Raw genomic sequence first — 14,901 nt, 5'->3', positions numbered from 1 at the left:
CATGACTGCACGGTCTACTCACATTAAAAAAATAAATAACCGTGGACTCTAAAAGACTTGCATGTAGGAATACAACACTTCTCATTCCATATGACTACACATTACTCACTGCTTGCAGCACCCAGCCCCCAGCAGGGCTTGCTTTACAATGTAAGGGGAGGACATTCCCACATTAGGTGTTGCTCAGCAGGATGGGACTTGCCAATCTAAAATGTTTAGTCTACCTGCCTAAAGATGTGTGAGGGACTGCAGGCTCTCACACCTCATTTATGATGAGGTAGAATATAATTGTAAATTGGAAATGTACACATCAAGTTGGATTTCCAGGGTTTTCTCCTTCTAGTAGCTGTATGTAATAGCTGTTACTCTAAATCCACTATTCCAGTCCTCCAGCTATCTCTTCAGTCATTCTTAAGACCATAATCTTCCACCAAGACTCCAAGACAACATACATACTTGCAAGCTTGTTTAAAAGAAACATTGCAAAGAAAAGACTTAAGTCTCTACAAAACAATTCCTTCTATTGAAGAGAAAGCCGGGAAGAGATAAGACAGAATCACAAGAGCAAGTGTACCAAGCAGCAGCTCAGAACCCTACTACTGCCTCTCAATTTTCATCTGAATACCTCAAACTTCATCCAATTACTGCGACCATTCTTTTTCCTAACAACTGAGGACTGTGAAAAGCAAAATATGATGACACTTGGTAAATATTTAAATGGTGCAGTTCATTTCTGGCACAGCATTATGTTCCTCTGCTACTACATAATGTTCCTGCTACTCCGGGATAGATGTTTATTGTCACATATACGAGTTAAATTTAATAGGATAAGATCTTCAGCAGATTCTGTGATTTCTGAGTGTTGCTATGTCAAATTATACTCATTGATGTTTAATATTTTAGAGTCATCAAATGTTTCTGGATATTGGCCATCATCATCCTTTATCTGGAGGGCACTTATTCAACTGTAGAAATCAGTAAGAGTCTGCAGGATGTCTAAGGGCTTCTATGAAATGCCTTGATCTTTTAAATCAAATGCCAAGTGGATTAATAATTATATCATGAAAATACCATTTCAACAACTGTCATTGAGGAGGCTGTGCAAAACGTGGTCATAGCAGCTCAACCACTCAGCATTCCTTTAAACACCACGAGGCAGTTACATGGTTTGTTATGGTTTCTGGCAAAACTGTTCAGTGACATGGGCAGTTCATTCTCTAAAGCTGTCACTTTGGCATTTCTCACAAATACTGCACTCATGTAGAACACAGTTTGTTTTTAAAAGTGTTCTCATAAGGCAAAACAATTCCAAGCTTTCCCAACATAGTAATAGCTTAGACTATACCAGAGGAAAGTGTTCCACAGCAATAGAGACATTTTTTAAATTCCTTGGATGTAAAATTTTGTAACTCATGCATATTTGAAATATCCCTGTACAACATTAGTTAGCAGAGCAGTTTAACTGTTTTGTTACTTGTGGAGATGCCAGTCTTAGATCTGCAAGAGCTCTATGACTCTGTGGATGCTATTCCCAGTCTGGCCTTCTGAAAGGGAAGCCATTTCTCTCAGCTGATTTTGCAAAGCCCTAACTTACTTGGGTATGTGTTTAACAAGTCAAAGCCCATCTTAGTTTAGAGATTCACATTGGAAAGTTTATCACATCCCTTGGCTGTACTCTAATAATGAAAGTGTCCTGTTTGCTAAAAATGCACACCTTGTATCTGGGGTGGTTTCATTCACCTATAGCTTCCATTCGTCAGAATGGATGCATTTTCACCTTTCACAATTTCACCCCCACAGAGTTTAAAAGCTTAAAACCTTATTTTCCACCAACTGTGGCAAACTTCCACATGAGCTCTGCTATGCACAGCTAAGCATTCTGGCAGAGCAGATTTAGCTAGGTTGCACTACCTTAACTGTGCCTTCAGGCAAATTATCCCAGTTAGTGGTGTTTATGTTATGTACAGTATCTTAACAAGGCATGGCAAAGTGCCTGCATATCTGACCAATCTGACCAACTATATCTCATATCCAGCCAGAAAACAGCAGCTGTGGATACCATTCCTAATTCCTTAGCTCTTCCTATGCCCAAAACCACAACAGTCCATCAAGTTGAAAAGGCAGGAAATTATTTACATTAAACTCTTACCTGAAAATGCAAAAAAGACAGCATGGTTCCCTAAACAAACAGTACCTCCTCCTTCTTTACCCACTGCAGGCTAAGGATAACAGAATAGAAATTGATGCCCTGGTAGAAGCAAACTATATCTCATTTTCAAAAGCACAGTGGAAACTTAAATCAGAATCTGCCTTTTAAAGGGAAAAGTGATGATTGTATGGGTAGTCTAAGTACTCATGGTAAACAACAGCTTGGAAAAGCAGGTGTCAGTGCTTTCTATTTCTAGGTATGTGGTTATGATAGTGGTAAATGTGCCTTGTCATTAGCTTTCAAGGCTAAGGTACTTCAAATAATTAGTGGTTTGCCTCTAGCATTTGCTACCCACCTTCATCCATGAGAAGGCCAGTAAGTTTCTGCCTTCAAACCACTGGTAGGTACATGCCTGATAATCATACTATAAGCCACTAGAAGAAAAAGCCTTGTTTGGGAATGTGCAAATTGGCTGAACCATGAATAATATATATGTGGACAACTGAGGGAAAAGTTAGGCCTTCATTTATCAAACAGAAGCAAGTTAGCAATATTTCCATATGCCTCAGCAGGCTCCTGGCACACAGCCTCTTAACCTGAGAAAAATAGGGGAGAAAAAAGTGCTAATATATTTTTGAACTTGACAGGGTGTTTGAGACTGTTGAGAATTTCTGGATGCTCCAAAGGCTTTAATCCAGAATTTCTCTAGAGAAAGAACAGGGGTTATGACTCTCTTTGAACCTCAGTTTCCCAGTCACAATAGACAAGATTGAAACAATCTTTGTTCATTTCCCACAAGTTCTAGAATTGTCTACAGAAACTGTAATTAATACATCATTGCACTATTTTTTTGCCACATGTTAAGCAACACAAGTTGAAACTGTGGAATTACTAATATATGCGATTGTACTGAAGTTTAATAGTGGCATCAAAAATACAATGGATGAAATTATGGGAAGTTGGAAATCTGTGTTTGAATCTCCAAAGACTAAGAGGCTTCTCATTTCCTAGTTCACTGCTTTAACCACAGGCCAAGATGCAAAAATTGTTCTTAGTTGTAAGTCACCAACAAATCTTGTCTCCTTCTCTCATGTAAAACAAGGAGCCTCCAATCCCTTCCAGTCTGTATAGGAGGAACTTCTATGTCTAATAGAGATACTTTGAAATCTTTCTAGGGTCAAATGCCTGGTTTTTTTTTTTAAATAGCTCAACAAGATATGCCTGATTCTTCATTCTGAACCCCAGTGGCTGAATATTGGTGATTTAGCTGGAATCACATTTTTGTTTTCCTTCACAAACATTAAAATCAGGGGACATATATGTATAAGAATCCCTAGGCTGCTCCTGCACTTATAAATATTCATCATACCAGTGTGGTCTCAGGGAAAAGTGAGAACAGCAAAGCCCCCAGCCAGCCAGAAACCTTAAGGCAAAAGTATAAAATGTGAGAAGTACAGAGTGCATGAGCAAGAAGCTGATGGAGAAAGAAAAACAACAGCAAAAAAAAGGAAACAAGATTTGGTTGTATTTTCTTTTCCAGAATACTTTACTAATCCCTTCCTGCTGAATGTCTTCTTATATCTATTATCCAGAGCAAAGAGACAGCAGATATGGCTTTAGTTACAACCAGACAGTGTGGTATTCCTGTTTACATGCAAATTTGGGTTACGATAGTTCTGAAAGCCTCATGGTCTGGCACTGTACTTACCAGATGAGAATACTACAAATGCAATAAAAGGATCAACTTCCCAGATTTTTGACTTAAGGCATTCCCTTGTGGTAAAGTTGGGTGAAGAAATGGAAGAATAGACTGAGGGGAAGAAGGGAAATTCAACAGCCCAGAAGCATGTATTGCTGACCCAGTTACTTTGTGAAGGCTTAAATAAAGAAGCTTACGAAGTCATGACTATTACATGGTCCCCTCTGATCTTTTCATGAGGATGAGAAATGGTTGTTTTCAGTTTAGAAAGGAAAAAAGATTCTGTATGTAAAGTGTCTCTTTGTTGTGCTGGAACTCCCTGGAGAGAATATCAGTCACCCTGCAGGGGCTGGAATAATGAATGAATCCATCAGGGAACAGGCTTTCTTCTCCTGTGACATGCTTTGAGGGACCACCCACACACATGTCAACCCTTTTTCTGCAAAGTGCTGCCTCTAAAGCCTTCCCCTGTTTCAGCCAGCAAGGGTCCTTCATCCTAGAGCCCTTCATTGATGGAGTTTAGATACTCTCAGGCTGAGGAGTGACATGACCATGGGTCTCCCACTTTCAGGGCAAAAGCTCTAACCACTGTAGGAAAAGGAGGCAAGGCAACCGTGAAAATTGGTAATAGGAGCTGTGGCGAGGTAGAAGGTACACAGCAGGGCAGCTGGCCTATTGCCACAGCACGGTCACTGCAGAATCACAGATCTCCTTGTGTGCCAGAGACAAATGAGAAGGGTAATTGCTGCATGCTGGTGGGCAGAGCCGGTCAAAGGGAATAAAAGATCAACCACCACCTGCAAAGGACAGCTCTTCTCCATTGGCTCCTGACTGCAGATTGACAGATTCGTTCAAATTTTTTCAAAATCTCACAAAATGTTTCCCATTAGTGAAACACGCAAAGATTTACTCCTTACTTCCTGCACCCTTTCTGTAAGTTTCTCAAGAAGAATGGAACACTCTGAAACCACTATCCAGTCACATTAAAGGAACGCTAAAGATAGCTACAGAGCTGAGAGCTGAGCATCCCAAGTGGAGCCTGAATTTGCACAGCGGATACTAATTGCATAAAGAAGGAATATTTTAAGAGACTAGGCGGGTGGAGGAAAAAAGCTGTGAAAGGCAAAAAATGTAGTTACATCTATCCTATTTCCCCAAGCACACATATCAGTGGCCAGAAGTTATTCAGGTACGCTGCTGGCTGCAGTACTTGAAGGTATGCCGAGTCCTGATGATGTAACTATGACTTCACATATGCTCCAGCCACAGAGCTCCCAAAGCGTATGGAAGTTGGTCAGGACAGCCTGGTAATGCTAAAATCAGGAGGGCAGCCAAAATGTAAGAAATTTAATCTTCCTTTGAGCACTAAGACCTTTCTTAAATTGTTGCCGAAGCTGTGCTATCCAAACCACTGATGTACTGCAACTTTATAACAAGTTTTCAGCAGTATCTAAGCTGCTAATCAGGCTCAGGGATCAGACTAGATCAGTATCTCAAGATACACAAGAATCTTGGATAGCTGCTTCTGCTTTCTTCCCTTAAAATAACCAGAAGAGATAACCCATTACTAATCATCTGTGGTCTGCTTCAAAGTTCAGCCTCCTGTACAGCAACATTAAAGATGTGGTTATATTAGTTAGTGAGATGAAATCTACAAAATTGCCACATTATCATCCAAAAGCCCCAGGCGCCATCAAACCATGCCAACAGGTGATGTATACGCATGATGAACTTAATCCCATTCTGGGCTGCAGAATCCACAGCAGGACTAAAACTGGAGGGAGATGGCTCACCTGCATTGTACATCTAAAATATTTAGATCCAGGAGAATTACAGGTCAACACTTGATAAATCTAACTGAACCCCTTTTTCTTTCTAAGTCAATAAATTGAGTACCAGCTCCCTTATGATCCTTCTGGTAAAATGTTAAACAAAATTAAAAACCACATGCACATTCTGAGGAGGCATTTGTCCTTTAGTCCTCATTTCCCATTCTCCAGTTTTCTTCCTTATTAACAACATTAGCACTAGAAGCTTATCAGTGATGAGGGAGCTTCAGTTTTCATACATCTTAGGAAATACATGCAAATGTTTTTAAAAGAAAGGCCTGGTCTTGATAAGAAATTATCCTTCTTAGATATTTATCTTTTTTTGGGACTATCTATCCCACATCAATTCATCTGTATGCTCCCAAATTCCCCTACCATGACTCTTCCTAGGCAGAAATCCTTAATGATACCTTACAAGAAGTTTGGAAGTATTCTCTTTCCCTTGATTGCCTGAAATCTCCCATTCCTAATGTTCTGAGGACTTCAAAAAAATGCAGTCAAATTACTCTTTAGCTCCAAGAAAGAGAACCAGATCACTCTGGCTCCTGTAAGACTGATACCACAAAAGTCCCCTCGAGGGAATTACAGCCTCATAACATACAGTTGCCTATTATTTATTCTGTGGCCAGATTCTGCCAGCTGGTATAAATCAGGGCAGGTTCCTCGCCTTCAACAGAGGAAGCTGATTTATGCCAGCTGACAGTCTGGCTGCACGCGTCCCACTTGCACAATGCTAGTTTTTAAAGAGACCTGTTAAAGTGCCCCAGGCACGTAAGAACCATGCTCGGGTCTTTACTCGGAAAATGTTGCTCCGAGGAATAGAACTGTGAGCCCTTCCCGCTGCTCTCTGGGTGTACTGTTCAAATTCACTTGCTTTTCTAACAGAAGAAAGTCTCTAAGCCCTGACAGAGCCACCATGACCTTGGGAACAAATGTGCATTTTCTAATGTCCTCTGCATAGACCAGTTTTTTTAACTGAGCTTTAATGCTGCATTAAATGAAGCCCACGGAATACCAATGCAATGTTTTGGAGGAACTGATCAGCTGCACAGAGGGCAGAATTGATCTTTCAGAACTTGTGTTACTGGTAACTGTAAACACACTATAAAGAATGTGGTGTGACTTGCAAATCACTGGCTGAACATATACCTTTGGTTGCTTAATAAATCTTTCTTTTTTACCTTAAAACCTCAGGTGTCTACTAATAGAACAGGGAAACAGCTCATTTGAGGGTGTGGGCTGAAGTGCTTGGGTACAAACAGAAGATAGTAGGAAACAGAAGACAGCTTTCTAATACCTCTGGTTTCAGATTGCCATTGGAAAGGCACAGTGTTAATCCCAGGTGTCACTGTAGGGATGTAACTGCTGGGTTGTCAACTGAAGAATGCTTTAAGTGTAAGGAAGCAGACTCCTCTATCTGTTTCTGAAATCTATTAATTTCAGTTAAATTTTTGCCAAAACACTGCTCTGGGTGAGCAGAGAACTGGAATCTTGGAATCAGACTGACAGGACTGTTAACAATCAAAATTGTGGTTCCTTTGCATGACAAAAATTTCTGAATATAGCTTGTTATTATGATATGAAACAAAGACTAGAAGACACCAGCCATTCAGAACACTGCCATCTCCACCCAACAAGGAGCAAACAAACATGTGGCTACAGGTCAACCCTAAAAACTCTGTTAGGGGAATGTTTTTCCTGCCCCACAAAGTGCTTCAACATTTCATACATTTTCATATTCATGACAGAGTGAAACCAAAATCATCTGAGGTGGTAGATATGGGGGATGTCTGTATATACATGCCCTGTGAGAATGACAGCCCTCCAATATCCTGGGGAGAGTGGATAGGGGGAGCTCCAGTTTCAAATGTGCATTTTGTGAGCCAGGCCATGCAGTTAATCCCACCTTTCTTCCATTGACCGATGTTTATTCAAATTATTGATTAATGATTATTTATCTATCTTTTTATGTCAGAAATTCCACTGTGGACTATGGAAGAAACAACCAAAAAAAAAAGGAAAAAAAAAAAACAAACCGGAAATATTTCCTGATGAAAGTTTAATGGAAACTGGTACATTTCCACAAATTGTTTCAGTTTCGACAAATCAGCATTTTCCCATGAAAAACAGTGTCAAAAATTCTCCAACAGCTCTAATTCTAACCAGATTAACTCAGGGATGAATGCCAGCAGGAAGTTCTTGCTAAATACCAGTTGTTTGAGCAAAGGAAAACTATTTCTTCCCAAGACGATCTTCCCAGAGGTGAAAAGGCTTTAAAACCCATATGAAAAAAAAGGGCAGGTAGTTCTAGCTGTAACAACTACAATGGCATTCACAGCAAGAGAAAGAGCAAGGAAATGGCATATTTAAAAAAATATGCATGAACACGGATAAATCAGCAATTAGTATTTCCCCTGACACTGCTAATGTTATTGTTTCTTAAAATCTCAGTTGGTAAAGCTTTGCAGCAATGCAAACAAGCTGACATTAGTCTATATGAACTGCTGGGCACAGCCCTTAATACATGCTTCAATTTCAATTCTGCTTAAATCTCTAGAAGTAAATGGACACACACAAATGATGAGCATGCTGTCACCAGGAAAAAGCAGAATTATGCAATTCCTGGTGAGATCTGTTAGCTTTAACTACTCCTCTGGATGAGATTCCATCAGTGGATGGTGTTTGAAGCAATTTGCTGTCTTTACATATCTTTCTCTAAACATCTGTACACAACTAAAACTGTATTCTTTCAGGCAGTAGGATATAAAATGTTGTACTCAACAAATGCCAGTGCTGCTGCTCTGTTGCTATGCCAGAGAGCAGACATAATACAAAAAACAACTGTTGAAGACTTAGCTGGATCACTGAGAACCCAATTCTGCAAATGTTTAGTGTCAACCCATTGCTTTCAGTGGCATTTGCCCTGTCCCAGCGTGTATGCCCACTCCTTGCTGTAAAAGCAATCAATCCCTTGTAGTAAGATGCTTCTCTGCTGTTTCTTAATACAACACCTGCCAGTGAAATTAAAATTTAAAAGGACTTTGGCTGTCAAAGCCAAGACACATTCTTTCTGATTTATTTTAGTCTATTTTAACCTTCCAGAATAACCGTTCATAGAAAAGTGCAAGTATCTTTTCATCGCCTTTTATTTTATTCTTGAAACCATTTTATAAGAGTTTAAAATTCCCATTATCCTTTAGGGAAAAAAAAAAAAAAAACAAAAAACAAAAAACAAAAAAAACAAAAAAAAAAAAAAAAAAAAAAAAAAAAAAAAAAAAAAAAAACAAAAAAAAAAAAAAAAAAAACACAAAAAACCCCAAAAAAACCCAAAAAAAAACCACAAAAAAACCCAAAAAAAAACAAAAAAAAAAACACCAACCCTCTGACACCAACAAAATTTAAGCCTTAAGATCTATTAAGTAACCTAAATCTCACCACTAATTTTCTTAGACTAGGATTCAGCCAACTTTCTTTTTTGTATCAGGACTGGCTCTCCACTACTTCATGCTGGGAACCCCTTGTAGTCTCCAACATCTTTACAGACTGGTTGATACCTCAGTCAATCTTACTGAGTTTGCAATGCTCTGGGAATACAAACTACTTAATGTCCCTGGGATGTGCCTACCTGAGTATTTCCCCTGAGTCTAAAGGCTCCTCTCCTGTGGCAAAGGAGATGATGCTGTTGTCTCCCAACTGCCTCAGGGCACCCTTTCATTCCTCTGCTGGTCAGGTGCCAGAAGGGCTGTGGGAGCCACGGGTAAATCAGGACTGTAGCAGCCCAAGTCCCTCCTGCTGATCCCAGGACCACAGACATGGCTGGAAGCCCTGCCTTTCACTGTGGCCCCAATGCTGGACTGCAGCCATGCCAGCCAGTGTGGAGATTGCATGGACCACTTTCCATCAGAATCTGTCACTGCCCTAGTGAGCATGTTTCATACCTAGCTGATATAAATGCACCCTGTTCTGCAAGATCCAAGAGTGACAGACTGGGCCCAGCCAGTTGGTTTTGCTCATTTTTGCAGAACCGAAAGTAAGGCACAGCTCCTCTGAGGTCAGAGAAGTGGCAGTGAATGCTAACAAAGTGCATATAGCACATACATACATTACTGAGAAAAGAGTTCCTATGCCACAAATGAAAAAAAAAAAAAAAAAAAATCAAAATATCACTTTAAAAATATCTTGCAGAGGAAATATAAGCATCGGAAACTCCAACAACTGGTGCTACAGTTCTCTTTTTTTTTTTTTCTCCCCTCAAAAGAGCAAATGCTTTCTAAAAGCATTTGAAAAAAACAAACTTCAAAAACCCCCACAAGCCAGACCACGAGGAATTTTCCTTCTGGTAAGAGCCTGCCACCATATTTCCTCTTATGTTCAAAGTTAACCTTGTCACAAAGACAACTTTTATCAGGCACTATTATAGGATGCTGCATCTTCGAAACTGTAACGATTCATCCCAGAAAGGAGTATTTCATTTTGAAGCAATGCTGTTCGACTAAATATAGGTCATATAATAGTGTTGATAAAATATGAGTGAAAAAATGCTATGAATACGAAAATCTCTGAATTACTCCATTGCCCTTTTCTTTGAAATGACTCTTGAAACTGTTTCAGGAAACCTGCTATAACTGTACCTAACTCTACTAGTGCTAATAGATCTATATTCATTTGCAGCAGCTTAAGATGTGGCTCATAATTTTTTAATAGAAATCACATGGACATGGAATTCACCACCTGAGTTTTAGAGAAGCGTGTTAATGCCAAAGAACTAAAAATAACAAGTAAACAAAAGTGTTTTTCGAAGTCTTAGGTATAAAAGCCTCACAATTCAAGGATACCCCATAAATAGAGGAAAATGCAATATCATCACTGATATATCCCTACTTCCCTCCTGAAACACCTGGAAAAATGCCAGTTTTAATGGGGGGCAAGAATGCATTTTAGACTCAATCCTGTTACAAACATGTTCCATCCTGTTACGAGATGCTTGCTCTCCTACTTCCCTTTTGCAGATATCTGAAGCTCTAAATTTGATTTTCATGTTATAAAATTAACTAACTCTGATATGGCTTTCAAAAAAAAAAGATAATAATGCAAATAGAGGCTGAATAGAAAAATTAGGTTCCTGATGTTCAGAGATGAACAATTAATACACAGATGATTCCAAGGAACACATTTCTGGTTATGATAACCCAAAGATAAACTACAAATTCATATTCACTTGAACACACACCAATTTCTCATGTGGGCAACTGCCATTATTTGATTAAATGCTCCACATGTCATTCAAAATCATTCCAGAAAATCACACCTTTCCCCTTTACTCTATGCAAAAATCTGTCAATTACTTGTGTGTAGAACAGGACATGAGAGAATCTTAGAATCTTTTTCAAAGGAGATAATTCTTATTGAACCTGTTGATGATTTTGTGGATTTCTCTAAAATCTTTATGGGAATGTGTCATCCTTATCTAGTATTTTGCTCTAAAGAATGTTAAAATGAAATTTCAGCTGGTGCTTTGTTAACCAGGCCTCTGGTTAGTCAGTAGGCATACCTGGAAACTGAGCTCTTCTGAGACTGATGTCTCCTTTTTTCAGCCTCACTTAATTTACTGAGTTATTACAAAATAAGTAGTGCTTTTTTTTTTTTTTTTTTTTTTTTTTTTTTTTTTTTTTTTTCTCCCAAGCATTTGGCAGCTCTAGTTTTCATTCTGGTGCCAAATAACTACCAACATCCCAACCTCACACTTTCTGCTCCACAGAACTGGTGCTTTCTGATCAACTCTTCCTGTCATAATAGAATTCTATGGCACAATAGAATCCTACGGTGACTATCAAAACAGCTTTGGGAGCTATGGGATAGATTATCTGACAACAGATCTACTCAGTTTTGGGTATTGTAGGGTGTAGATGAAGATGAGTATGAAAAATGCTGGAATTGTAACCAATTTATGCTGTTTTTCCTCACTGGACCTATGACAAGAAAGGAGAACAAACTCCTGAGCCATGTTCACTTTTAAAAATCTACTCATAGGGATTGATCTCAGTTTGAGATTGTCTATAACTGATTGAGACGGTAAGAAAAATTATAATAATAAATAACACAAAATTAAGGAAAGCTGAGCTTCTCCAGTTAAAGTTTTTCGTGATGGAAATCTGCAAAAGTTTGGGGCTAGGGTCAAAATAAAAGCCATTACTAGTTGAGTATGAGTTATATTAATGAAAAATTATTAAAAAAATATATAAGAAATAAACAAGAAGCTGCACACCTCAAATTTAATATAATTTTGAATTGTGGGGACACCACAGTGTCTTTTCTTACACTGTGCTTTTCTTCTGCCCTAAGCTTTCATGAGTAAGTTTGCAGGTATGCAAAACCTGTTGGCTTTGACAGGGTTGTTAATGAAGCATGAAGTTATTCAAAACTGCACATAGCTAAAGGCAGTAGCTATTCCAGAGTTATCTACTCTATGTTATTATGTTTCAGCCAAAATTTGGGATCACTATTGACCATGAATGGACCAGACAGGAGAATCAGAGGGCCCAGAGCAAAGTTTGTAGAAGCCCAGGTGTCTGCACACCTCACCTGAAGAGTAAAACTAGATGTGCTATCACAAGACATCTTAGAAATCTACTTAATTCTTCACAAGTGTTTCAGATGCAGTTTGCTGCAATCTGCTGTTCTCTTTTTAGGTTCACCACTTGTGCTGTGGCATGATTTAGGGCCTAACCCTGATATTACAGATTTAATTCACAGATGTGGGTAACTACTGATAGGACAGAGATTGAAAGCTCCTCAGGGCAGGAATCTTGTTTTTTGCAGCGGAACTTTAGGCTCACAGTATATTATAAATAATGACATGAAGAAAACTGCAAGCCACAGACCCCAAAAACCTATCTAAGGACGTCTTGGTAGAAGCAGGGTAAGGAATATAAAGTGTCACTTCTAAAGTGAGTCAAACAACATGCACAGTCAATGCTAGAGGAATGAGTGCTTTTCAGTCCAAACCCTCACAGCCACGGCTAAACTCTGCTCTTTGCAGAAACTCACACGAAGCCCAAGTTTGGGTAACCGAGCGCAGACCCAGGCAGCAGCGGGCTCTGTGGCACAGGGCCTCGCCCTGAGAGCCACCCGGGGCACCTTCCAGCGCTGCGGCCATGGCCGTGCGGGGACAGCGGTGCCGGGCCGGGGCCGGGGCGCTGCCGGGGCCGAGGGTTCCCCAGCCCGGGGCCGCACCAAGTGCGGGAGCATCAGCTGCGGGCAGGGCCTGCAGCCCTTCCCGGCCACCGCAGCAGCTCCCCAGATGCCTCTCCGGGCTCCTCCGGCCCGAGCAGACCCCGCCGATTTCCTGCCAAACCCGCTCCTTTCTTGCCCCTGTTCCCTCCACGGAGGGACCTCAGCTCTGGCCGCGAAACCCGGAGATTCCCAGTCCTTTCTTCTCCGCTTGCTCTCCTGCAGGGCCATCAACAAACACGCTCACCCCTCCTGAAATGTTTCCAGCCTCAAAACTTTCTTAGCAACCGTGTCCCCCCTTCCCTCCCCGCCCGTCCCGCTCGGGCCCCGCAGCTGTCAAACTTACCCCGGAGCAGCGCGGGGACCGAGCCGCCCATGAGCAGCCAGAGGGAAAGGCGCAGCAGCAGCCGCCGCAGGCTCCTGGGCAGCCGGGCGCTCATCGCGGAGCCGGAGCGGCGCGGGCGGCGGGCGGGGCGCGGGGGCGGCGGGGAGGCCGCGGCGGCGGTGGCGGCGGGGCTGAGGGGAGCGGGGCTGAGGGGAGCGGGGCTGAGGGGAGCGGGGCCGGGGCCGGCGGGGAGCGGGGCTGAGGGAAGCGGGGCCGGGGCCGGCGGGGAGCGGGGCTGCGCCGCTCCGCTGCTCGGGACCGCGGGTGACTCACTGAAACTTCACTTCGGCGCTGCAGGGGAAACAGGAAATCTTAAACAGCTGGGCAGGACTTTCTTACTCTTACAGTAGTTCCTTCTCCCCCTTCCTACAGTCACCCCCTCCCCTGCTCTCGCCCTTTTTCTTTCCTTTTTTTTTTTTTTTTTTTTTTTTTTTTTTTTTTTTTTTTTTTTTTTTTTCCTTTTAACATGAAACCTCACCCAGTTCGGTGTCAATCATCTGCCAGAGGCCAGCCCCTCTCAGGTCTGGCTCTCCCACCACAAGCCCCGACGTGTAGCCGGATCCCTCCCCCTGCCTCCCTCCAGGCGGGGACAGGGCACCGCCGCCCGCCCGGGCTGCACCGTGCCCTGCGGGGAGCCTCAAGGGCGGCGGGAAACCGGCCCCTCGGAGGGCTCCTTCTCTCTGCGGGCCGAAAAGGACCCCGTCGTGTCATCTGGGACACGGGGACTTTGCAGAGCTCCTCCTCGCACCCGTATCCCTGACCTGAAGGATGCTGTTTCCTTCCCTGCAGGGCTGGTATCGGACAGAAGGACGTAACCCGCCCCCCTGGATGAACTAAAGCAGGAGCAGGGGAGGTTGAATCAGGGTAATGGCGGGAAAGGTTCACACAGACTAGCTGGGCACTCGGCTTGCAGATGTTGAAGCTGACTGGAACAACTCGTCACCTGCTGCTTATTTCGCTGCCAAATAGACTGGTTGTGCACTACTTTATCTCAAATGCTCTGTATGTGACACAAATGAAGTTCATCTCCATCCCTCTCCAAAGGAACTTCTAGCAGAGATTTTGTTTTCTCTGCAAGGGGGAAGCTGTACCTGGGATTCAGAGCAGGGCCACGCCGGTGATGCCAGCCTTTCATGGCCCAGCCAGAGACTGTAAGAACCATTCAATAGTGAACCAGAATAAGCCTTGAGCTCTCTGCCAGGATAAATCCAGCCACTGCATAGCCAGCAGTTGTATTGAGACCCGTTTTCAGCTCACAGTCTTTCTTTCTCTCTCAGTTAAATGGCTGGGCATTGATTGAAGGGTATAAACTGATGCACATAGGGATAATTTGAAGGCAATTGTTCCAACCTTGTTGATCCACTTTTGTCTCAGTTACAACACTAGTTAGAGATACAGATCTGAGTATTTCAGAAAAAGGCCTAAGCCCTCAGGGGGAATATATGTAATCGTGCTCTGAATGTCCCAGATCACCTCTGTTTGAATTTGGAAATGTTTGCATAAAGAATTTAATTGCCCTATAACAGACATGTTAAAAAATCATTGTGATTTAATGTAAATTTAGTTTTAAACACTCCCTAAATGCATCTTTTCACCATAAAGTCTAAGT

The 14,901-nt window shown here is 41.9% G+C and overlaps 1 protein-coding gene across 2 annotated transcripts in view; it reads right to left on the bottom strand.

Annotated features, from left to right (window-relative positions):
• TGFBR2 (transforming growth factor beta receptor 2) overlaps positions 1-13,991 on the bottom strand; it is a 60,653-nt gene extending 46,662 nt beyond the window's left edge. The window contains exon 1 of one of the 2 annotated variants that reach the window (XM_083864765.1): positions 13,771-13,991. In XM_083864765.1, coding sequence (XP_083720891.1) covers positions 13,771-13,789 — 19 coding nt within the window. In that variant the 5' untranslated portion in view covers positions 13,790-13,991. Of the gene's footprint in view, positions 1-13,253; positions 13,380-13,770 lie in introns of those variants that run through there. The other variant, XM_083864762.1, reaches the window with a different exon arrangement.
• Positions 13,992-14,901: the final 910 nt, after the last annotated feature.

The sequence above is a fragment of the Zosterops lateralis genome (genome assembly GCF_965231275.1).
Source record: "Zosterops lateralis genome assembly, chromosome: 1".
Taxonomy (NCBI): domain Eukaryota; kingdom Metazoa; phylum Chordata; class Aves; order Passeriformes; family Zosteropidae; genus Zosterops; species Zosterops lateralis.
The sequence above is the reverse complement of the archived record's forward strand: the minus strand, read 5'-3'. Positions and strand labels throughout refer to the sequence as shown.